At 41.9% G+C, this 25,220-nt stretch overlaps 2 protein-coding genes across 2 annotated transcripts; one reads left to right on the top strand and one right to left on the bottom strand.

Moving 5' to 3' along the window:
• The first annotated feature begins 5,738 nt into the window (after nucleotides 1–5,738).
• LOC130135402 (beta-ketoacyl-[acyl-carrier-protein] synthase III A, chloroplastic-like) lies at nucleotides 5,739–10,969 on the top strand. The gene is made up of 8 exons (XM_056304485.1): nucleotides 5,739–6,796; nucleotides 8,048–8,196; nucleotides 8,590–8,726; nucleotides 9,058–9,163; nucleotides 9,277–9,395; nucleotides 9,971–10,035; nucleotides 10,123–10,345; nucleotides 10,620–10,969. The coding sequence occupies exons 1-8, from the start codon at nucleotides 6,612–6,614 to the stop codon at nucleotides 10,839–10,841; spliced, it is 1,206 nt and encodes a 401-aa protein (XP_056160460.1). The 5' UTR covers nucleotides 5,739–6,611; the 3' UTR covers nucleotides 10,842–10,969.
• A 200-nt stretch (nucleotides 10,970–11,169) lies between these two features.
• LOC115686545 (probable xyloglucan galactosyltransferase GT19) lies at nucleotides 11,170–12,847 on the bottom strand. The gene has a single exon (XM_030611882.2). It carries the CDS (start codon nucleotides 12,666–12,668, stop codon nucleotides 11,346–11,348), a length of 1,323 nt encoding a protein of 440 aa, XP_030467742.2. The 5' UTR covers nucleotides 12,669–12,847; the 3' UTR covers nucleotides 11,170–11,345.
• Between the last annotated feature and the right edge of the window lie 12,373 nt (nucleotides 12,848–25,220).

Here is a 25,220-nt window from a genome sequence, read left to right as displayed (position 1 = left end):
GTAAAATTAGATTATCGCATTGTCAAAACCATTATTTCACACGTTCATGTCATTTGTTTCGAACGGGAAACTTATCGACCGTAAATATCCTCACACCAACATTCATTTATCGAAATGAAGGGAAAGAGCTTGTCGCAAATCTCAGATTGAATGACTATGGAGCATCACTTGAATATTACCACCTTCGAGTCGTCCACTTGATACTCCACATGATAGTATCGATCTAGCGTTTATATCTTGTAAAGGACTCAAAAGTTCATTTTTTAACAACCTTTTGGGAGTCTATTCCAAGCCTGATAATGGAGAGTCTAACCAACTCTAGTAAAGGAACCAATGGACTAGGTCTTCGTATTCACGAAAACTATCGACCGAGCTGACTAACCACGTCAAATTGCATGAACAATTCAAGGAACGAGAGAACTTGTGGGTACAGTTTAGACGTACGGCGTAGATCCGATCCCGTGCCATCGAATGCCACACAAACTTATGGTCAAAGCGATTGTTCATATGTCAAACCGGGGAAAATTATCAAAAAAGTCCTAAACCTGTTGTACGGTGGCCAATTCAGTCCTAAACTTTTCGATTTTACCAATTTAATCACAAATTTTTTTCCTATTTGCCAATGTAATCCTCCCGGCCCATTTTTGACCGAAAAAATTACCGACGTGGATGTCAATCGTCCTACCTAGCGTGATCACCGTGTCAGCGATTTCCGATCAAAATTGGTCGGAAAGATTACAATGGCAAATGGTCCGAAGGTTTATGTCTAAACTGGCAAATCATAAAAGTTTAGGACTGAATTGACAGGCATCGTGGATTTAGGGTTTTTTGGGACAACTACCTTGTCGAATCTTGTCCATGGTATCTGGGGATGATAAACGAGCATTCAACGAAAGATAAGAGAGAAGGTGGAATGTTGGTGGCAGACGTTAGAAACTAATGAGCGACCAAAAGCTAAGCCAGAAAAAATCTCTGTGATAGCTCCCAGACTCTGCCATGGTTGGATCGTGAAATATATACCACGCGTACCTCAAGTCGATGCACGAAAAGGGTTGTCTTGTTCTCACGAAATCTGAACGCTTTGGACCACTTTGGAGGCACTCCTAGTCCTCGAGCGTCTCGGACCGGTGAAATTTAGGCATTCGGCTCAAGTTCGAGGACCACAGAGAATTTTTCCTCCGTCCGTTTCCGGCTTGTCCGTATCGTTTTGCAATGTCCCCCTCCCGTTCGGACATTCATCCCCCTTAGGGAACAAACGTAGGGAACTCTTTCTATGTATCTCCCCCCAATGAAATGAGCACGAAAGAAATTGAACCACACATTATTCCATGCGCAATGAGAGCCGAACATAATTCCTCGCGTGCGCGTCTAGATTACAGATGCAGGGAAATTGTCCAATCAAAACCTAAATTCACAGAACGAATGCCAATTCGGTGCTAGAATTTTAGTTCCGCCAATTTAATGTTAAGCCTTTACGCGAAATTCTGATGTAGACCTTCCGATCAGTCTTCAACGGAAGTCGCTGACGTGGTGGGGATGACTGGATTGCCACATCAGTGATTTCGGGCGAAGATTGACCAGAACGGTTGCATCGGAATTTCACGAAAAGGTTTAGGACTACATTGACGGAATTAAAAAATTTATGACTAAATTGACATTCATGGATATATGGAGATTTCATTACTAAAATGAGGATTTGTATGACGAGCTATTTGGGTTTTAACATCTAGCTAAATGAGCCAATTAATTGACATGTTGAGAGCGCGCTTGTTTCACGGTAAATGAATGATTTGAAAAATAATTTTCTTAAAAACGATATCTTGTATCACTTAAAACAATAAATGAATAAAAAATATTTTCATCATCTACAAAAATGTATAGAACAAAGATTGTTGTCGATAATGAAATTTTTTTTATTGACTTATCATTTGAAGTGATACCCACGATAATGTTTAGGAAAAAGGTTTTCTAAATTGCTCATTTTTCACGGAACGAGCAAAGCCTAATTTATTACGTAATACTCCATAGCATACGTCACAAGACCAAATCGAGCGATATCTCTTAGATCAGTTGTTTGGGCCGAGTCATAGTATTGTAACGAACACGAATGATTAAACATACTGCATTAGCATTGCATCTACATTTTCAATTCCCGACCTCTGTGTACGACCACATGCGCCGATGTAAGAACAAATAACGAGAAAATATGCTAAGAAAAATTAAAGATAACACGACGGAACGCTAGCCTTACACCAATCTGAAACCGATATTACTTAAAAGTTAATGACATTTTGAAAGAGTACCTAACTCTGATTAAGTTCGAGGTTAGTGCAACGGTTTTATTAAGAAGGGGTGGCGATTACCGACACGGACAGACAACGCGACGCCGGTTGTCGTCCTCCTATTGGTGGTGATGGATGAGCCCCGAATCATATGCGACAGAATCTTGGTATTTATCTTCATGTGGGCCTGAGTTTATGTGGTTGATCCATGTTACGGCCCAATTTATATCACAATATAAAAAATTGAAAAGGCCGACTCGTAGCCCATGCAAAGGTCCATATTCAAAGATATGACTTATTTCTTAGGAAAACGACACACATTATACCTGAAGTTTAGCCAAATATGCAATGTGGTCCCTAAAATTAAATTAAAAGTTTAGGGACCACATTGGACATTTAGCTAAAATTCAGGGACCACATTGCACATTGGACCGAAGTTAATGAACCATTTTGTGTCATTATCCCTTATTTCTTCATAGGACATGCCTCATTGGCTCTAGCAGCAAAGTTCGTTGCATGTTGGTAGAGTGCGTTTATTTCGCGAAAAATGAATGACTTGAAAATTATTTTTCTAAAAGTAATCGCTTGAAATAATTTTAGTCAATAAAAAATATTTTCATTGTCGACGGCAATTTATGTCTAAATAGTATCGAAACGATGGAATTATTTTTCGTTCATTCATTTCTGCAATCGACGTAGGCGATGAGTTTTGGGATGATGTTTTCAAAAGTCATTCATTTTTTGCCGGGAAAAAACCACCAAAAACCCCAAACTTTACCATTTGTGACACATTTACCCCAAACTTTTTTTTGTACACCAAAAAACGAACTTTGCTTTTGTGACACATTTACCCATATGTATTTAGTCCATGGGCATTTTCGTCTTTTTGCTTTTTCTTTTTTTTTTTTTTTTTTTCCTTCCGGCGAGGGGGCCTCGCCGCCGTCGGGTGAGGGCTGCCCATCGCCGGATCCGGCGAGGGCCCTCGCGGCGCCGAGCGAGGGCGGCCCTCGCCGCGCCGGCGAGGTTCGCCGCTCGGGCGAGCGAAGGCGGCCTCGCTCGATCCTGCGAGGGCCGCCCTCGCGTCGAGCGAGGGCGGCACCCTCGCCGCTGGCCGGCGAGGACCGCCCTCGCCGCCCAGAGGGCGAACCTCGCCCGACATCGGAGGGCCGCCTCGCCGGATTCGCGAGGGCCGCCCTTGCTAACGCCGGCGAGGGCCCCTCGCGGAAGGAAAAAAAAGAAAAAAAAAAGAAAAAGCAAAAAGACGAAAATGCCCATGGACTAAATACATTGAGGTAAATGTGTCACAAAAAAGCAAAGTTCGGGTTTTGGTGTCACAAAAAAGTTCGGTAAATGTGTCATGTATTTACAAAGGGGTTTTTGGTGGTTTTTTCCCTTTTTTGCGAACCAAACGGACCCATTTTCAATTTTACAAGCAAGTTCCCATTTTTCGATTCAATATATTAATTCTCAATTACTGTGCCTATTTTTTTTCCCCAAGTTGGTCCTGCTTTTAGATTAGTGTACATGTACATGGAATTTAAACAATTTATAGAAGATAAGAGAGGTCCATCTCTCTTCTATAGTGTGTACTGCTGTCATGAGATTTCTATATGACTGCAACTCGTCAAGCCTCACCTGATTTTCAATTACTAAATTTTGCTATAATTGTTATTTATGTTGGTTGGTAGCTTTGCCTTGCAATTCTCCATTTTTTTTTTATGATAATTGTGCTTCATGTTGCTATTTTTAATTGGTTTTTTTGGAACTTCGGGTGCGTTTATTTCACTAAAAAATTTCATGATAAATGAAAATATTATCGATTTTCCTAATTGTAAAATCGATTTTCCAATTAAATCCTCAAGGAAAGTTCAAATTGGAATTTACTTCCTACACCGACTTCAACAAATCATTCTCAAAGTTGGAGAATGCTTCACCTAACATGAATGGAGCAAGTTTTTGGTTCGAAGTGGGAATCCTTTTAGCTGTATAAAAGGAAGAAGTTGGTTCCAGATTGAAGGGCATTTGCGAGGTTTCCCCTAATTCTTTCTCCATTTGTGTATTTGTGCTTTAATACAAAAAACTCCGATTGGAGTGGAGTCGAGCTGCTGGAGTGGCAATTGGTGAGCAACAACGGAGTGAGTGCTGGATTACAGTTGAGGCACTGGAGAGTGAGAAACGAGTAGACACAGAAAGAGTCGGAGGTAGCAAGACAATATCATAAAAAAGAATGAACTTAGGGTCAGGACCCGAGGATGAATTGATTCCAGACTGATCCGACTCCCGAATCTACCATAAAACCGACCTTTCCAGTAGAACAAACTGTTTCGGGGTATGGAAACGGGGAACCTAACCAATTAAGGTTGGTTCTCAGTATTTTGAATCGGGCACCCAGTTAGTCCCCGTGTGAAATGGCCTTGAACCGGCTAGATAAAGCCGGTTCCTAGGTTGAAATGGTCCGATTGCTCACCCCTTTAAACAATGGTAAGGCTTGCTTCGTAATTTAGTGCATGCTCAACATATCACCATATCCGATCATCACCCAAGTCCAAGCCCTGGAAAGTCAAAAACATTTGTCCGACTGCTTCTCATCAAGAAAGTTCCTTTGTACATATCGAAATGAGGAAAAAGAAGACAAAAGGCTAGGTCAAGAACACGAAACCACACTTGTATACCCTATAATCATACTAACATAATTCATGCACCCAATAAGTCAAATAACGTATAACTTACAAGGTGGTGGGGGTTCTTTCTAAGCTCTTACAATTCTCCTCTGCCAACCTACCAAGCCAACCTCCAATTAAAAAAGAGAAACCTACCAAGCCAACTTCATGCTCAACTAACCTCTAGCCTTGAAATACGACGACGAAAAATTGCGATCCCCCATTGTAATTAGAATGTCCTATTCTTAATCGTGCAAACAAAACATGGTTCGACGAATGGAGTCGAGATCACATTAAACTCTCATGATTTCCTCTTTTTGCTTTTGAATTACTGCCTCAGTTCTCTTAATGAATATGTATTTCCTTCTCAAAAACTGTTTGGGAAGACAGAATAATTTGATAGTGCATCCTAAATCCAATGAAATGCACCGTCAAATCTAGAAGACAATCTCGTACATGGAACACCTGGATGAAACATTTGAGGGGACAATAACATGGTGGATTTTGAAGAATAAAACAAGGGAATGGGAACAAAGGACAACGACCCGTTCTCAAAGCAATTAATCTTCAGCTCAAGAAAATATCGCTCCTTCGTTTGCGGTCACTTGACATGTTGGCTCGATTCATTTATGAGTAAATTAATGTGTGGGGAGGGTCGGTAACCCCTAACGCCCCTTAGCACATTATCGTAAAAGATTTCACACTTTGGATGACATACTCGGATTGACTCCGCCCCATTCGCGATCCCATGGTTCAAGGTTGGGGGATAGAGCTTCTTGGCATAAAATATGCGCCGCTAAAATCGCTTAGAGACTTGCTCGCCTCATGAATCGAACCCGCGATCTCTGCTCGAGAAATGGGACGTCTTTGTTATTGATCCGTTCAGCTCGATCGTGCGATGACGTTTGCTTAAATTACGTTTCGAACGAGACACCGACGGAGGAGCATAGGGTAGACAATCAAGAAACCGAGAGGCAACATCACGCAGATGCAAAAGATTTCACCATGGAAGAGGAGGATCTGAGTGCTTATTCCATGCCCTGCCCTTCATCGACTCCCCCGAACTACTTCCGTCCGTAGAAGGGGCACGTTGTCGGGTTTTGGGTGCCTACGACTTTGCGAGGGTGAATCCTGGCGACGTAGCCCTTCCCCTCTGTTGGATAAATTCGTCAAAAATCGTTCCTTTTTCGCTTTTCTTGCTGAAAATCGACATCTTTGGGAACTCAGGGAGCGTTGCATGACTCTCCCTCCGACACACGCACGCACTTGACAACCCTTTGGAGAGAGAGAGAGAGAGAGAGAGAGAGGGGAGCGCATTGGAGTTTGCTCAGACTCGGGTTGGCATAATCGCCCCCTTTCCTATATATTTTATTTCTTCCCTTTTCATCTCTTCGGACCTTCCAATGATATCAACTATAAGACCCAAATAGCTGTTTCTTCATTACTCCCCCATCCGTCGATCTCTCTCTGTAATGGGTTGTTTGGGCATGCCTGTTCTGTCGCAATAAGCTGAGAAGGAGAGGAAAAATCCGAACTTTTGTCTCGCCACAGCACGCAGCGCTTGGTGTATGTGCGCGTTAGAGGCACTGCAGACATTGTGTTTGTTTGTTGCTCCCACAGAGAGAGAGAGAGAGAGAGAGAGAGAGAGAGAGTCCCAAGTGATTTTTAAATGGCCAATGCGTCTGGGCTGTTTTCTCCTTCCATACCCACCCTGAGAATGAAGATTCAGCCTTCCATAGGAGTTTCTCGATCTGGGTCTTGCTCGAATAAGGTCGTGCTCCGGCGGATACTGTGCGGCAGCGCCAACGAGAAGCATGCTTCGGGCGTTGCGTCTTCTGAATCTCGAGTGCCTAAGTGAGTACTGATTGGGTCTGTCTGCGTTCACGATGCTTCTTGATGCAATTGCAGTAGCAAGGAGTTGCATCAGTTTAATTGAATAATGCTTTTGAGGATGTTGTGGTAGAGTTGATTGGTGAAAAATGGTGTATGTTTAGCTGTATCCGTTGTTATTTCGGTCTCCTTGTTTCACCTAGCTTTTCATTTTTAAACTTTTAATTTCTGTTAAAGCCTGGTAGAATTGGAAAAAGAACGATGATGTTGGCTAGATTAGCTCATGGGTATGGTCTAGAGGATTGCCTTTTCTTTTTAATTTGTTTGCGGCTGATGCATGTATATCTGGAGAAGAGGTGGGAACATTTGAGCAAGTAGAATAGAGACTAAATTTGTTTATGGGATCGAGTGGTCTTGCATTATGACAATGGTGACCGGAGTGTATTGTTCAATGACTATGTTGAGCTAGTTTTGGCAGCTGGACGGCGTTTCGGTCTATTTGAATTTGTTCGAAATGCTATGAGAAGAGCTTAGATGATTGTTGAGACGAAAAAGTTCTCGAAAGAGCTTGATCTTTTCTATGATTTGTGAGGGCGTTCTTTCTATAGATTGTACAGGAGACTCGAGAAAGTTAGGTTCTGAAAGCAGTTTGGTGGGATACATGTTTCTTGGTACTTATTCTCACTCAATCTGAATGCAGCTCCTTTACAAATGGAGATTAATGATAAGCTTTTGTTCCAATTGTTTGAGTTCCTGTTGTTTACTATTAAGTTGGTAAATGACAGTAGATTTTATCTTGTATATACTGATAGATAAGCAAAAAAGAGAGCCTTCAATCCATACAGCTGATACAAGTGCTTGTTATATTGTTAAGTTTCCTGATTAAGCATCTCAAATCATTTGACCTACATTTTGTATAAACTTTGCTCCGCGGAAGTGGGCTTCTATGCTTTACATGCCTCTCTGCTAAAGGACAAGGTCTGCACTTATAACCCAATCAACCCTGAAATGTTTAGTCCTGCCTTGGCCACATGCCATCTGTAGATGGACACTGACCTGGAACGGCATATGCCATAAACTGGCCTTGTCAATTTTCATTAGCTGTCAAATTCAGTTTGAAGGTAAATGGAGAATTTATTGTGTCCAAGTGGCCGAGTATGCATCCACATTGAGGGAAGTTTTATCAAGTAGTGCAAAATTGGAATTTATAGCTTAATCTTTGAGGAAGCAGTTCTTTATTTTGTTAACCTTTATGTGTAAACTAAATTTTTGAAGGGTCATTGGTAAAGGCTGCAAGTTAATTGGATGCGGCTCGGCCATTCCAACTCTTCAGGTTTCAAACGATGATCTTTCAAAAATTGTTGACACTAATGATGAATGGATAGCAGCTCGCACTGGGATCCGCAATCGCCGTGTTCTGTCAGGTTGGTTCTTGCAAATGATGTTGCCAGTATTTACTGCTTAAGTTCTAAGCTAATGAAGAAAACTTAGTCTTCTAATAAATTTTTGATGAACTGGTCCACTCTTGCTTTCTCCACATACCTTGTCAAGAAAGATTGGATTGTTGGTTTTATTTATTTTTGTCGTTTTGATGCGTACAATCAGATGCAGACATGATTTTACATAACTGTGAATGAAGATCCATCTATCATCTGCAAACTTATCCACTTATGTCACCTCTGTTTCCTTCATTATTTTTGACTTTGGATTTAAGTAAACACATACACCGTCTTGTTCCTATGGTCTGGATCTTACTATCTTATGTATGTGGTGGCTCTAAGGTTGATAGCTGCAGTCTCACAATTTTGTCAATGCAGGCAAGGATAGCTTGACAGGTTTGGCCGTGGAGGCAGCGAGGAAAGCTCTAGAGATGGCACAGGTTGATCCTGAGGATCTGGACCTAGTCTTGATGTGCACGTCTACGCCAGAGGATCTTTTTGGCAGCGCTCCTCAGGTACTCTACGATTGCATGTATTCTCATTGTGTGCACTTCGTTCTTTCACATTTGGACCTGTCTCGGTTGAGTATGATTCCATCATCCTTCCTGCTAAGTCATAGAGAGGATTATAAATTCAATTGGGGGAGATCGTTACGTCTTGGTGTAACCATAGAACGGTCGCAGTTAACTCAAGCCTCGATAGTTCTTGGTTTAACCTTGCTAAACAAACATCTCTGGAGTCCAAAACATTCCTTTTATAAGATACCTTCTTTAAGAAGTCTTTTCCATCTCAATAGTTTACCTAAACCATCTCATAATAGAGTCTTTTGCACTATGTCTATTTCAGATTCAAAAAGCACTTGGTTGCAAGAATAATCCTTTGGCTTACGACATAACAGCTGCATGCAGTGGGTTCGTGCTAGGTCTGGTCTCAGCTGCTTGTCACATCAGGGGTAATGTAAAATTCATTTGTTTTTTTCGAATAATCTACAGTATGATTAACATCTTTTTTGGCTAGTTACCATTACCGATAATCTTCTTGATGAAAATGTGCCTGAAACTACAGGAGGCGGGTTCAACAATGTCCTAATTGTTGGCGCGGATTCTCTTTCACGTTATGTTGATTGGACTGATCGAGGGACCTGCATTTTATTCGGTGATGCTGCAGGTGCTGTAGTGATGCAGGTGATTTCTGTATTGGACTGCATGAGGAATATTCATGCTTCTGGCATTGAAATATTGTACTTTCGCTTTATAAAGGTTCATCAATGTCACTGTCATCATCATCATTGTACAATATTTTAATACTTATATCTCACATATGATTTAGGTCTATTGCCTGTCTCCATTGCTATGTCATATGCTCTTTATAAGGATTTGGTAATTTGTTTTATTTATGCTGCTTCATTTCCCTGCCAGCTTGTATGTATGATCCAAGAGGAATAATCCAGGTTCCTCAAATCTTGCTTCTTGAGTATTTTTTGTCCCAAAAACTTAGAGGACTGATAATTCAAGGAGTATGGAATAAATTCACATACTTAGAGGTGCAAGCCTTCATTAACGTATGCGTTGTAAAACACGCTAACGGCATATATCTTAGCAGCCGACCTCCTTTTACCTTATTCAGACTGCCTGTCAGTCTGCTGTTCTGTTGTATGAGGGACTCTGTACAAAATCTAATTCAGCTTAACCTTGTTTGTGCCTTTAGACAATTAAACATCAGGAGCAACTAAAATATTTCATACTTTACTTCTCTTCAGGCCTGTGAAGCTGAGGAGGATGGTTTATTCGCTTTTGACTTGCATAGTGATGGAGATGGTCAAAGGTACTTCTTTTCCATGATCTTCTTCTTCTCTTTCATCACTTTCTGCTAGGAATACCAGTTTTTAGAACAGTAAATTCCATTTTGCAGGCATCTAAATGCTTCTGTCAATGAAAACGAGACCGATCATGCCTTGGGTACTAATGGTTCGGTAAGAGATTTCCCTCCGAGGCAATCCTCATATTCCTGCATCCAGATGAACGGCAAAGAGGTTTTCCGTTTTGCTGTGCGCTGTGTGCCACAGTCAATCGAATCTTCCCTCGAGAGGGCCGGCCTTACTGCATCTAGCATCGACTGGCTGCTGCTTCACCAGGTATTCTTCAAATTCCTCACTTAACCTTAGAAGATTGGGACCTCATGTGAAAATTTTGCACTCTAGTTATATGACATCCTTCTCTTTCTTTGATCGCTTATGTTACTGCATGTGTCCTTGTTGCATTCTCTTGAACCAAAACCGTAGCGATGGATTACTTTGAATTCTGAGTACATAGATACATATACATGTGAAAAACGATGTAGTCAGATTCTATGGATCACTTGTCCAAAGAAGAATCGGAGAACTGTAGAAACTGACGGAGATGATGCAGGCAAACCAGAGGATCATTGACGCTGTAGCAACACGTTTGGAAGTCCCTCAGGAGCGTGTCCTCTCGAATCTGGCAAATTACGGTAACACAAGCGCTGCATCAATCCCCTTGGCCTTGGATGAAGCTGTTCGTGGCGGAAAGGTGAAGTCGGGCCACATGATAGCGACTGCAGGTTTCGGAGCTGGCCTAACTTGGGGGTCTGCCATCATTAGATGGGGATAAAGCTTCACAACTTCACAAGGCAATCGCCGAATTCTTGCATCCAAATTTCACAATTTCTCTTAGGGAGGTAGCAATTTTGTTCATTTGAACTCCAACGATTCAAATAAAATTGTATATTTGTCCTTCAACTTTGAGCGACTCTTGTATGCATTTTGCTGCTGTTGGTCTTCCAACACAGCAAGCTAGTGACACTCTAAATTATGCAGGTAAAGAAAAGCTCTTTCATTGTGCACTCCCAGTAATAGTTCTCTATTTCCACTGCCATTATTGTGAGTTCATCAATGTTTGAACAAAAGAAGGGCGCATTGCACAACGGGCAATTCTGCAATAAAGGAAATATGTTTGAATCTTTATTGCTAGTCAGATACATATAATGCAGTTCTTTCTGCATTTTTTGCAGTCAATAAATAAGAGGGACAAAAAAATGAGGGACAACAACAAACAAACAAGAAAATTACAAACAAGCACAAGAATGTAGTAACTTCAATCCCAAATTAGTGAAGCTCAAACTGAAACCTCTTGAAGTCTTGCTTTGATCCTCTTCAGAGTACCCTCAACTGCAATATCGAATGCATCCATCTTAGACCTCAAACCAGGTGAGCCTCCATGTTTTCTGTACATGATCCTCGGTATCATTTCCACAACTTTCTCTCTCATCCTCCTCACTCTCTCAATTGGTATCCCCATCAGCACATCCACTATCCTCAACCCTTTGAACACCACCTCCTCCTTCGGTATCGACACCGCGAACTCCTCGAATTCTTCCTCTGGCAGATGCCACCGGTACTGCGACCTGGCCGATTGGTCCTCGAAGAACACCGGGATGCACCCAGCAAGGAGCGAATCGAAGGTCGACCTCCGCGTCGGTGTGTCCCCAGGAGGTTGCAAGCAGAATGCGGCCTTCAGCATCGGCTGCATGTACCGGATAGGGTTGTGCTCGCAAATGCCGTTCGAGCAATCCACGAAATCACAGGTCTTCGCATAGTACCCATTGTCCGACCCTGGAGCTTCTGTCCCATTTTCGCACTCCATCCTGATGCTCCTCCTGATGTTGGGGGTCGCCGAGATGCCGCCCCCGCCAGCGAACAGCATCAGCGCGGTGCGGCGAGACCGTCGGACCCTGGCCACCCACGACTCGAGGAAGGTGGAGTCCTGGGGGTGGAACGAGGTCGGGTAAGGGATGGCTTGCTCCTGCCAGGGCCAAGCTCTGGCCTCGAACGTCAATGCGGTGACGTTGAAGAACTCGGGCAATTCAAGAAACGAAGTGCCCCAGATGGGAGGGTCGTTGGACAACGGCTGCGAGAAGTCCCAGGCGGGTCGAGCCATGACCAGGAAGTGGTCGTGGCCCGAGCGCCTCTCCCAGATGCCCGGATCGTTCGCCCTCAAGAAGCGGTAGAGATCGAGGCCGTGCTCGGCGCTGGAGTTGACGTCGCGGCCGTAGAGGTAGCGGAGGGCGTCGAGGCCGGCGTAGTAGGGGAGGAAGACGGCGTCGGCGAGATCCGGGTCGGGGGTCAGGCAGGGGAGCTCCAGGACGCGGCGGTGGAAGACGAGCTCGAGCGCGAGGGGGTCGGTGCGGAACCAGCTGCGGGAGCGGTTGTGGGTGGGCTGCCCGAGGCCGTGGTTGGCCAGGTACGGGCAGAGGTCGTCGAGGAGGGGGTAGTCGGCGCACGTGGCGAGGAGGTCCAGGTTGAACCGCGGCGGCAGGCGGCGGACGTGGATCCGGCGGCCCGAGCAGCCGTCGCCGGCGGCGGCCGAACGGGCCAGGCCAAGAACGGAGACGAAAAGGGTGAGGAGGAGGAGGAAGGAGGAGGAGATGGCGGTGGCCATGTCGAGGGAAGACAGCAGGTTCGATCCGGTTGGATCTCTTCACTGACGCGCACGCACTCTCCCCATCGTGGGTTGGTTCGATCGAGCTCAAAGTCACTACCTTTCTCGCTCCTTCTCTCTCCTCTTTCTCTCTCTACCGCGGCTTCTTTGTTTTGTTCCTTTTTCAACTGTCGGTGGAGGAACCGAAGGATGATGATGATGGGACTCTGTAAAAACAGGCCTGAAAATGCGGCGGCTTTTTCTTGCTTCGTGAAGGGCGGGGGGGGATCGTTGTTAACTGCAGCAATTTCAGCACAGGTCATGCTCGACTAAAGTGCGTGTTATTAATGTTCATTTTGATAAAGGAAGGTCTTGAGCTTGAAAGTTGGTGATGATAGCTGTTGGGCTGTCATTAATTGAAAGAACATTGAGATGATTAAAGGAGGAAGTAATGATTAATGAGGCTCACCCCATGGAAGGGGACTTATTTATGATAGACCTCACAGGTCAGAGGATGCATTCGCGGATTCAACGAACCATTCCCGAGTCTGTAAAAACCTCTCGAATCGTGCGAACTGCCCCGTCTTCGCATACAGAGTTGGGTCGGAACCGAAAGTTGAGGTGTGATGAATTGGTTCCAAAAAGGTATGGCCATTTTCAATCTGAGTGTGAATTTATACTCCCCATCGATAGGAAGGCACGAGGGTCGCAGGAGACGGCACTCATGGGCCACCAGAGGGCTTTTATTGTTTGGATCCGTACTTTATTGTTAGTTTGGGCTTGGGCTCATGAATAGCTACTGAGTAGCCTACGGCTTTAACGGCTTTAACGGCTCTTAGGATTTTCTGTGCCGCCTATATAAAAGCAATTTATCTAGTAATTTAAATTTGCAACAGAGAGGTGGGAAGTATTAATTATAGTGAAATCATCTATTAGATGTAGCCTTCGTTTAAAGATGAACCAAAATAAACCTTGTATCTCAATGTTTCTTTCTCGCATTTACTCTGTATTTCGTTATGTTTGTGCTCCTAATCCTAACATCTGGAAAAAGAGCCGGTGGTAAATTGGTGTGCCTTCAATCTGTTCTAGTGTTTGGTGATTATCTCAAAGAATGAATCCGATGACCAACGCGATTTTTCGGGTGGTGGACATTGTGGTGTAGCAATGCGGGTCCGATGGCAGACTTCATAGTTTAATATGGAGAAAGAGACCATGGATATAGGCATTGATGGAGATTCAAGTTGAGATATCTTTATGCCGAAGGATGCCTGGATTAAGGAAGAACAGACCTAACACTAAGCTCACGCGTAAAAATGAGATTATCAAGATGCATGTGTGATTTGTGTTGAAAACTCCCACATTGGAGAATTGGTATGGTGTGAAGCAATTAATATATCAATTGGCCCATAACTTATTAGCTTAAACTTTTGAATGAAGATGAGTCCAACTAAATATGTTGATAGACTCGGACTTGGGCTCTCTTGGTGATCTCCTGAGTGAAGGTTTCGAGCTTTTCCTTCACAATCCCAACAATTATAGAGGTCCAAAATGTTTGAGCTCATTGCGAAGGGCCACTAAAGATTCGGGCTCATTCTAATTCAATTCAGGCAGAAGGGCCACTGAGGATTTGGGCTCATTCTAATCCAATTCAAGCCCTCTCACTAGAATGCAGTCTTGTTAGCAGGGGAGGGAAAGGCACCCCCAAGCCCAATCTTCACGCAAATGGTGCTTATTATCAGATCAAACTTACTTCACATGATTCGTGTTCATATTATACAAAACCAAGGAGAGCAGTAAAGACCCATTATTCTACTGATCTGCTGGCTCGGTTTCAGGATTTCGACGACTGATCGATCGCTCTAGGGTTATAAACAATGTGAGATCAGGTGGAATCTTGATTATAATTAGCTCTCCAGGCTCTCATAGACCCCGACAACAACAAAATTAGGTCCGCTGGTCATATGTTCGGCCATGTGCTTTCTGAACTTTCTTACTAAACATGGGCAGTTCCCACCTGAACCAGTTACAAGACACACTTAAGGCATCGTTTGCTATCTTTATCTGCGTGGAACTCGTGCAAGATTTTGTAATCTAGTCACCTTGACATGTGTGGGAGAGAGTGTAACTAAAGCGGAAGCTCAATAAACAAGTTCCACCTGACATCGCAGATCTTCTTCTTTCGGTTCTTCTTATCCACAAAGGGATGTTTTTTTAAGAATAGAATGGCAGCTTTATCAAAAAGAATTTTTATTCCTCCCACTGGCAAATAATAATTTCATTTCCACGAGTTAATGTCACGCGATAAATTTTCCCCTGAGCAACAATTTGAAGTTTCGTCATAAGAAATTTAGGGTTTGTTGAGAGCGTCAGGCACGATAATTTCGAGTTGAGGAAAAACTCAACAGACCCATATCGGAAATCCGCTGAAAACCCTTTAGAACTTCCCCACCTCTGTCCCCAATCCACGCCAATCTGATGCCTTAACAAGAGCAAAAGCACACCGTATTATACCCATAGATTCAGACATGCAATGACAAATCGGGCACCGTGAATCCCAAGTCCACTGACCTATCCTCTCATTTCCAAGTCTATATTAGCTACATGACAGATATCTTTGTTGACTGAAACGAGGGAACTGCTGTTTTTTGTGTGTCATTATTATCTAATATCCCAATTGCAGGCTGTCTCATTTGATATTTAGCATGTATAATGCCAATGAGGAGACTGATTGACCACGTATTAGACCAGTGATGATTCCCTAACTATGCTAATTTTTTTTTGGGGGGGTCGAATAACTATGCTCCTTTAATAATGCACCAATGTGGTAGTTGATGGAATCACAACTTTTATTAAGCTCAATCCCACGTGAGCTTCTGGACAAAAGGAGAAATCATGAGTTCTTTCCATGACTGAAAGTCTATGATGAAACCCCTGACAGTTTCCTTGTCCGGCAAACATGTAAGCCAAAAGAAGGTGGAGACCAACAGGAAAATGTTCACATAATTGAATCGAGTTTGTCCTGCCTTAGTTTTGTTAGCTTGTTAGTAGAACTATCAAAATGGGTCTACGATGCATTTCTTAACTCATATTTGATGGGTTAAGTTTTATATTGATTAGTTGTATTCGGTAAATGGATTTAGAATGGTAAAGCTCTAAATAATATGGGTGTTAAGTGGGTTTACAACTTAGACTCAACTCACCTTTATGACTCTCTTGCTTTCACTTGATCTTGCACTCTCGCACTGCACGCTCTTACCTCGGTTTGGGTATGACTTTCTTAGATTTGGTTAAATATGTAAATGTTTTAGCAATATGGGTTGGGTTGGTATGTATTGGGTATGGATTTGATCGAGTATTAGACATTAAATTTGTATTGTATGGAAATAGGTTAAAACGAGTTAAATGCGTAAATTTGGATCAGACCATTTTCGACTCGACCCCACCCCCATCCACCGATTTGACCGGTATACTTATCATACTATCCCGAATGGGTATGCATGCATGGGCCCTACGACTGAGAATTGATGAGATTCTTGCTCATGTAGGCCAAACGGGACTCTTGGACTATAATGTTTGTGGCAAGTTGTACAATATTGTACATGCCTGTGGCTTTGGACGTTTGGGCAAATGCAAGACAACGAACATTAATAGATTTTCGCTATTCACAAGAGGGACAACAAACATTAATTGGCTCCATTATTCACTTTGGATGCATATATATGTAGCACTTGCAGATAAAATATCCACACATGCTCAAAAACGTCTCTTTTGGGAGAGAATTACTTAACCATTTTTTGCCATCAGTTGGCTGATCGTTTGGGAGAGCTGTATTTACCTAATCTTTTCCCCAATATGTATTCTTCCCTTGACCAAGGAGTGTCAAATGTGAGGTACAAGAAAAATCGAAATGTATAAGGGAAGATTGAGCATTTTGACTTGGTGCATGATTTCGCCATTTGCACTTTGATTTCAACACTTACTGTTGCTCCCCAATGTCAAACAATTTGGTTGTTTTGACGAAAAAACAAAGCGTTCACGGTAGCGAGATTTGACAATACTCATCGTGCCAAGAAACTTGGAGACGTTGCGTGCTTTCTTGAGCATCGTATGACAGACATTAGGAGGCAGCAACATAGGTGAGCCCTAGTTCTACCTCTGCATAGGAAAATACTAGAATAATTTTTAAGCTTACTTGTTGCAGAAAACGAAGTTATTCCATTTGATGTCACTGATGATGCTCTGCAAGAATTGATGGTCTTCCCCAGAGTTCGGAACTTAAAACCCTAATTTGTTACTTGTTCTATCTTTTGTCTGCACGCATCGAGATCAGAAGATTGACCCGAGAAAGCAAACATGCGCGTTTTGAGAGTTTAAGACGACCTCATGTTAATCCCAAATATATATGATCTTGTCTTAATGGGAGATGTCTGATTCTTCTTAGTAAGAGATTACATCGAGATTCGCATTTGAATATCGTAGATGGTAATCGAATGACGACTTATTCAATCGCATCTCCTGACCATTTTTTCGGTCATATGTTAATAAGAAACTTTACTTCTTATCCTGGACATGGATTTGGGGTAATTTTCATTTGAGCGAAATGCAGATCGAGCATAAATTAACGCTGGATTTCATAAATTGTAATGTTAGGTGATGTCTATTTTGTCTTTTTTTCCCCGGTGAATGTAGTTATTTGATATTCATTTCAACTACGAAGTTAGGGTTTTAGGAGTACAAGAATGCGTCTACCAAGCTAGTGAAATTCGACGGATGATATCATTGGCCACAGCGTCATTATCATCTGAAATTCTAAAATGGGGAAAGTCTTAGATTTATTCTTGAAGTAAGGCACAAATGTTTGACCATGGGGCGTAGAGTACCGGGTATAATACGCTTTTATCATGAACAATGACCCGGCGGTGACAGGTATCAACTTGCAAACGTACGCTTGAAAGATACATGCGCAAAGCGCATCGAGAGAAATTTCCCACAAAATTTCACAGCATGCGAATTTTCTACAATGGTATATGATTTGGCTGTACGCATGAATCAAATGCATATAAATCTAGATCATTTAAGGACCATCACAAATAAAAGTGAATCTTAACCGTTGATCGTGTGGAGATCGCACGTCGATGTCACGTCATTGATCGACATTGAGATCGCTCGATTCTAATTGACGGTGGATCGAATGGCGTGTTGCCTAGTCATGGGGGGGAGGGACGGTGATTAGGAGGTGGGTCCATCTGAATATTTTCTCTTGTCATAGACACCGAAGACAACATGTTACCCCCGTGGATCCGAGGTAGCTTCAACCAACCTTTTCTGTATTTTTAAAAGGTCAATTTCGACGGACCAAAATAATATTAGAAAATAACATAAAAAAATAAAAAATAAAAGGTCAATTTCTCTTGCAGTTTCATTTTGTGGTGAGGTGAGGGGTGAGGGCGATGTTTTAGGTCAGCTCATTCGAAGCTCGACTAATTCACCTCTCTAAAGATTAAACGGTCCACATTCAGCCATGACGTCTTGATCGCTGCACTTTTTCGAACCGGTAAAAAACTCGATAAGCCACGTTTAACGGGGATCGGATTAAGATAAGACAATTCGCCTTACATCGTACCCGGATCAGGGGATGACAAGCAATTCATGAGTCCTATGAGGATAAGAGAAATCTCGCGATTATTGTCCGATCCTAAATTTAAACTCACGTATGTACCGGTACCCATTTCGCAATTTACGTGCTGTTTTGAGAGGGAATTCACTTATTAGAGTGAGATTTTGACCTAAGAGAATTTACATGCTTTTACACATGTGTTTCCCCAAATGCTTTAAGCTTCTCCATTTAATCGTGTGTTGACTTTGCAAGGTGGGATAGTGGGAATGAGTCATAGGCTTGAAGGGAAAGAATATATGTAACTTTTACTTATTCATTGTACATTTAGGGTCCGTTTGTTTAAAAGAAAACTATTTTTCGATTTTCCGGTATTTTGGATGACAGAAAATATTAATCTATCTACGGAAAATATTTTCCATATGGACTGAAAACGACAAGTTTTGATTGAGGGAAAACGACTCCTCCTTCTAGTAAGAAGGAAAACAATTTTCTCTAAATCACCAAATAAGTGAAATTAAAATATTTCCTTGAAAATGATTCCTAAAAAAATATTTTTTTATCATGAAATATTCGGTGAAATAAACGCTAGGCTTTATTTGTTTCGCAGAAAATCTTTTTCTCGTTTTCCAGCGTTTGGTTAGCTTAGGAAAATAAGTCAATAGAAAATATATATTTAAATTCAGGAAAATGATTTCCTCTTTGAAAAATCAGACAATATTTTACAAAACATGACTAGATATTAGTCCTTGGACCTGAAACTCCATGCTTGGCCACGAAAATCCTAATATTGATTTCCGAGTCCTTGGCGTCCAGGCCCAGGTCTCCGGCATCCTCATACAAAAAACCAGTTGACATGAACAAACGAAAAGATGAAAACCAAATATGAGTTCACATGATAACGACGAGGGGTTGGCATGCAATGCAAGAAGTGAGTTGCAAAGAAGTTTGGTGTGCAGTCGAAGCAAACCTCGGAGGGCATCGTGGCAAACTGTCATGGATCAAAGCGGTTGCCCCCGACATTGGAGAGTTCCAAGCAAAGTGGACAGGACAGGGTGCAACTTCTCTTGAAGAACATGAGAGAGGCCGAGGCATCAGGCAGCGCTGTGTTGATGTAATTCCCATTTCAGTATAATTCATTTTATCTTGAACTTAGATTCGTAGAATTCGCGCTCTATTCGAATCCCTTTCGTGCGCTTTGTGCTCGAGTGAGAAATCATGGAACGATCCCAACTGCTCTCCAATTGTCTCTGAAGTTCGGATACTCTCGACACGATCACTGCTCGATATCGATCGCTCCCGACACTGATTTAATGGGGAATTGGCCAGCATATTCGGATGCTTCTTTTTGGCCAATTTTGTCAAATATAGTTCGCAGAAATTTCTTTTTTCCTCTACGTTAGCCAACATGCATTAGATGTATAAAGAAAGTCCAATGATCTTATTGTTGTAAAACTCATACATCATTTGTCTAAAGAGTAGCAAATTCCATCTAATAGTTTTTTGCTATTTTGATCAAAAGGGAGTGTACATAAGTCAATAAGCGGTGGAATGAAAACTTTAGGTTAGAAATGATAAGAGTATAAACACATTAATTAAAGAGTATGATAAAACAAAGTAATCAATACATGAAATTCTGATAAAGAGGGAAGATAATCTTTGTACTATCCAAATTCATCTTCCATAAAAATTCTCTTTTAATAAATAATAATCTGCTTGAAATATTATCTCACATCGCTTGACAATGGATCACATATGCTAACAGTTTAAGCTTTTGAGTTGATTTTTCTAACACAGTATGAGAGCCAGTGCTATCCATTTCATGTATGTGCATTCACCCTCGTAGGACAACTAATTGACAATGGGTTTTTAACAATCATCTCGGTATTATATTTTTGTTTTCTCTATTTGGAACAATAAACTGCAAATGGTCTTATGTTAATGTACTACAATATAGAAAATATGGCCACGAGTATATTCAGATCCCGTTTGTTTCGGAGAATTTGAATAATCTGGAAAACATTTTCCTTAAAAACAATCGTTCGTATCGCTTATAAAAACGAATGAACGACCACCAGTTTAGACATAAATTATCATCGGTTAATAAAAAAAAATCTCATTAATTAATCGCTTCAAACGAGCCAATTGATTATACTTTGGAAAATATTTTTAATCATTCACGTTCGAGCTTGACATCGATAGATCTCGGACTCTTGCTTAGTTTATAACCTTCGACATTTATGATGGTTGCTTCCAATGTGCCTGCATCATGCACCACCACCACACGAAAATCGAATCCCACCACCCGGATCATAGCATTTTGCACTTGTCGTGCGATCCCCATCTAACAAGTCCACATCAAAGAAAATCGAAGTTGTAGCTTTGGGCCAATTCGATTGGACCTAACATTTTTGCAATGTGTACAGGAGGAATTGGGCATGTTGGGTGCCGTCAACCGAATGTATTTTGGTTGGCCAGAAATGCCGACCTTTACCTAACTTATAATGCGTTAATATATTAGTGTGAAGCGAAACTTTTGAGAATGGCTTGTGAAAAGGAAGCAAAATGAAACTCTTTTGGGAAAACAAACCAGTTTTTTTCTCTTTTTTTTTAGTTTGGTGGGAGCCAATTGCCTTAACTTAAGGGGATGCATTAGAGAAGAGAAGGGCAGATCTTATGCTGTACCCTATGGTCCAAAAATAGAGATTTGTGTACCTAAGTTTGGGGAAGTGAAATTTTCCTTCCAAAAATATGAAAAAAAATTTGTGTACGGAATGAAGAGACGTGTTTACTTAATTGATTGTGAAGGATTTCGATCCAGAGATGCATTTTTAAATTGGGCCTTTTTTTTTCGGTCGAAAGAAAGATGCTATTTATATATCATAATAATACTGGAGAGGCACATGGAAGGATTTCAAACCTAACAAATCCTAAATAATTGTAGAACAAAGCAAAAGCTAGAAAGCAAATAACAAAACATAGTCTGTAGCTGGAAGCACACTCTCGTCTCTCAAGAAAATATTTGTCATCCTAAACATTTGGCTGCTGATAACCATATTCAGTGATGTCTTCCACTCCATATGCAACAACTTATGGTGTGAGTCTAATTCAACGTTCTTATCAATATCGCCGTATAGAGATACCAACATTAAAAAGTTGAAAGAACACAGATCAAATATCTGTAAGAAGCTCCCGTATCTATATATAGATCTAGTTCGAGAGAGTAAAACCCCCAAAACTTGACCTAAATCTAAATCGGGAGAGGAAAGCGATATAATTTTGGAGATGTTGTGGAGCCATGTTATGGATATCCTCCTCAATAATTGTCGACTGGATGAATGACCGAATTGGTCTCCACGTTCACTCAAGATCAGCTGTAGAAATTTATTCATACACATATACTCCCAAAATAAATCGGGAGAAAAAAAGATAGAGAGCTTTAAAAGAGGGAAGAGGGAGGGAGGGAGGGAGGGAGGGAGGGAGGGAGAGAGGTTGCTTAGGTACATTTCAGGTGCCACATTGGCATGACTTTGCTTAAGTACTAAGAAAAATGTGTACGTGTAAATCGAGTGACAGTTATTTTCTTAGATGAATGCTCAAGGTAAGGTCTTACCACAATCTTTCACGTTGATGGTGTCTTCATTTATAATCTAGTTAGTCGCTTGGTAGTGCTTTGTGTGCTTTCGATTTATTTTATTATATGAAGACACGAGATGGTTGATTATTCCTTATGATGTGTTTCGACATGGGATTTTTTATAGTTCTTGTGTGCATGGACTCGCAGCCCCAAATTTTTTTTTATTATTAGAATTTCTTATGGACGGAGTCAATGAGTATCTTTAGAGACTTAATTCAGCAATAACTTAAGGTTACAAGAACTCGGCCAAACTTATTAACGCGTTACAGCGAAACTGATTGGAACGAAGTTAGAAATTATAATACACATATAAGGAAACCCTAACAGGCGTCGGAACGCATGTTTCGACCATATTCGTCGGTAAATTAATCATGCATCGCATATTAATAAAAGTCCTAAAACGCTAATACAATAAATTGTTCACGTGTCCTGAAAACGAAACGGTGACGTCGTGCCAACACTATATCGAGAGACATCGTTGCCAATTAGGATCGTGGGAGGCCACGTGAAGAGAAAATATTAGGTGATCCAGCCCCTCCAAGTCACCATGAGGTTCAACTAATCAATGAACGACATGTGACGCCACTTGTCATTCTTTCTTCGTAAAATAGTTTGCATCCCATCTCTATTCATTGAAGACACATTCTCTCTCTACCATTTTTTTCAAAATTCACTCCCTCTCTTTGCGTCCTCCAAAGAACGAGGACTCAACTCTCTTTTTTTTTTTCATCCCGCACGTCGCCTTCACCTCCACCTCCGGAGCCATGGCGACGTGAAGGGGCCGAACCACCTAATATTTTCTCCCACACAAAGGTTCGTGTGATCAACAGCCGTGAAATCAAGAAAAAGCAACACGGTCTCGAACCAAACTCGATGGCCGCACGTGGACCTTCACAACCTTCCTTCTCACATAACGTCACGGCGCGTTGGCCACTTCAAAGTCGTCATTTATGTTTGGCCAAAGTATATAAATTTAATGTCTCTTTCACTTCGCCGACTCCCACTTAGAAATAACCCTCTCCAGCGGTCGAGCGGTATCCCGACCCGGTCCAGAAGCTCGCACGGGGCTCGGTCGAGCAGTATCCCGAGCCGGTCCAGAAGCTCGCCCGGGGCTGGAGACCCGGCACAACGAGCCGACGCCATCTCCTCATCAGTATGCATCAACGATAGACAGCCCATCTCCGCATGAATCGGGACCTCGTAACCAAGCTAAACCCCCCGCCGATTCAACGCTTCTCGAATCACGCCGTCCAACACTTCTTTTCCAAAAAAACAGTACAAGAAGCACAGTGATTCCTAGCTGCTGACCTTGGTGGTGGCTTGTCGCCCCGAAACGTGCTCAGCCCTTACAGTAGTCGATTACGTAAAGCTTTAATCCCGTTTGAATTAGCGACGCGATTGCATCATGGTTGACATTAGCGGTTCAGCCATCCTCTGCATCTTTGCCCAAAAGGGGAGAGTACGCGTACTCTGTTTTGATACTAAATAATGACTGCAGATTAATGTGTTTACACTTATAATAAGGTAAATTAATTTCGCTATATCATATAAAAATCACACACATATTATTTTTCCGGGATTATATGGGTCCTGTGTTGTGATGGGAAGGAGAAATCAAGAAAAGAGAAAAGAAAAGAAGGGAAAGAAAAGGCAAAAGAAATGGAGGATGGAAAGGCAAGAAAAGAGAGAACTTGTCTTCGAAATCCCACTCCTATAAAATGCCCAGAGTCCCAGACCACCTCGCCGTCTCTTCTCTTCTGCCTGTGTTTCGTTTCTCTCTGTCCTCTCTCTCTCTCTCTCTCTCTCTCTCTCCGTGTCTTTCTCTCTGTCTCTGTCTCTGTCTCTGTAAAGGGTCGAAAGCTTCGACCTTTTTGGCATTTTGGTGACAGAGACAGTCTTCTTCTTCTTCGAAGCTCCTTCGCCCATCAATTCCATTCACGACCGACCTCCTTCCTCCCGCAACTGCATTTTTTTCCCCAGGGTCGCTCGAGGGGTAAAAAAAAAGGTAAGGGCTGCGTTTTGACCGCTCGCGATTTGTTGCTGCATCATGCACGTCTCTTGACGACCGTATCGACTGAAAAAAGATTATTTCTTTACACTCGCGTTCCAGTGCGGAACGGAGTTCGTGGCTGGGATTTCGTTTGATGAACGTTCTTGATACGGCAAAATCGAATCTTTTGGTGGCCATCACGGTTTGTGGTGACGATACATGCATGGGAGTCTTTCTATCTCAACTCCCTGTGAGTTCCGGCGACAGTTTCTTCGACTTTCGATTTCAAGGTTTTTTTATTTTTTTCTACCTGCTCGGTTCGTCTAGGACCATATGATCTCGGGCCCATGTTTTTTAACGCCGTATAGTTTTTGACGACACGATTTTCTTGAATATTTTGGAGGACTAAACAGCTCGTCTGCTTGTTTCGGCTTTGAAAGAGCTGTACTTGCTGAGAAGATGGTGACTTTGAGGACCCCATTTGTTTATTTCGCTCATAAATCATAGGCTAATAATAAAGTTAATTGTTTGTCGGTTGCTGTAATCCTGGTGGATGATGTTGATGCCTGGAAACGTGTATCAATCACTTTCTTTCGAATGCCGAACCGTGAAACGTGTCTTAATCACTTTCTTTCGATGTGAACTGTTAAATGAAAGCTTTGATGTACTCTGGCTTACCTTATTTTTTGTTTCTTGATTGGCCCAGAAACTTCTGTAAGTAGTAGTTTACAATCTCGAGTTGTTTCAGCCTATATAGTTTGAACTGAAAGTGGGCAAGATTACATGTTTCAGGTGTGAACTATGAAGGTTGATGTTGTGTTCATTTTCTTGTTTATTTTCCCCCATTGTTATGCCTGGTGGCATCTCATGGTCGTTTTTTGTAGTTGCAGTGTCCTTTTCGCGGTAGCGAAATAAACCGTGTCAATTTCCTGATGGGTCATACTATTATGCATCTGTGAAAGTGATATATGAGATCTATACATGGGTATTGCATGCCTTTTTTATTTTTCGATCTAGGCCCCCACAGGACTATGTAGTACTACATGATGCTTGCATAGGAGACGATGTGAAAATGATTCCTTTATTTTTTTTTTTGTGGGATGTCTTTTTTCTTTGCATGTTATTTAAGAAGTTTGGCCTATGTTCCATGTGCATTGTCTCTGCAGGAATTGGTGACTGCACCATAATTGTCCCTTGTAGTCTTCTCAATAACAATTGTCACAAACTGAGTCCTTGAGATGACGCGAAGAAAAAGTTCTTTGAGAATTATAAAATCTCGGATTGTCTTGCTGATGATTACACGTATCGTCGATTACTCTCTGGAGAGCGCGA

The sequence above is a fragment of the Syzygium oleosum genome, unplaced genomic scaffold (assembly GCF_021117445.2).
Source record: "Syzygium oleosum isolate NSW1041296 unplaced genomic scaffold, Sole_v2.1 Sole_v2.32, whole genome shotgun sequence".
NCBI classification, from domain to species: domain Eukaryota; kingdom Viridiplantae; phylum Streptophyta; class Magnoliopsida; order Myrtales; family Myrtaceae; genus Syzygium; species Syzygium oleosum.
Note: the sequence above shows the minus strand (reverse complement) of the source record. Positions and strands in the feature narration are given on the sequence as shown.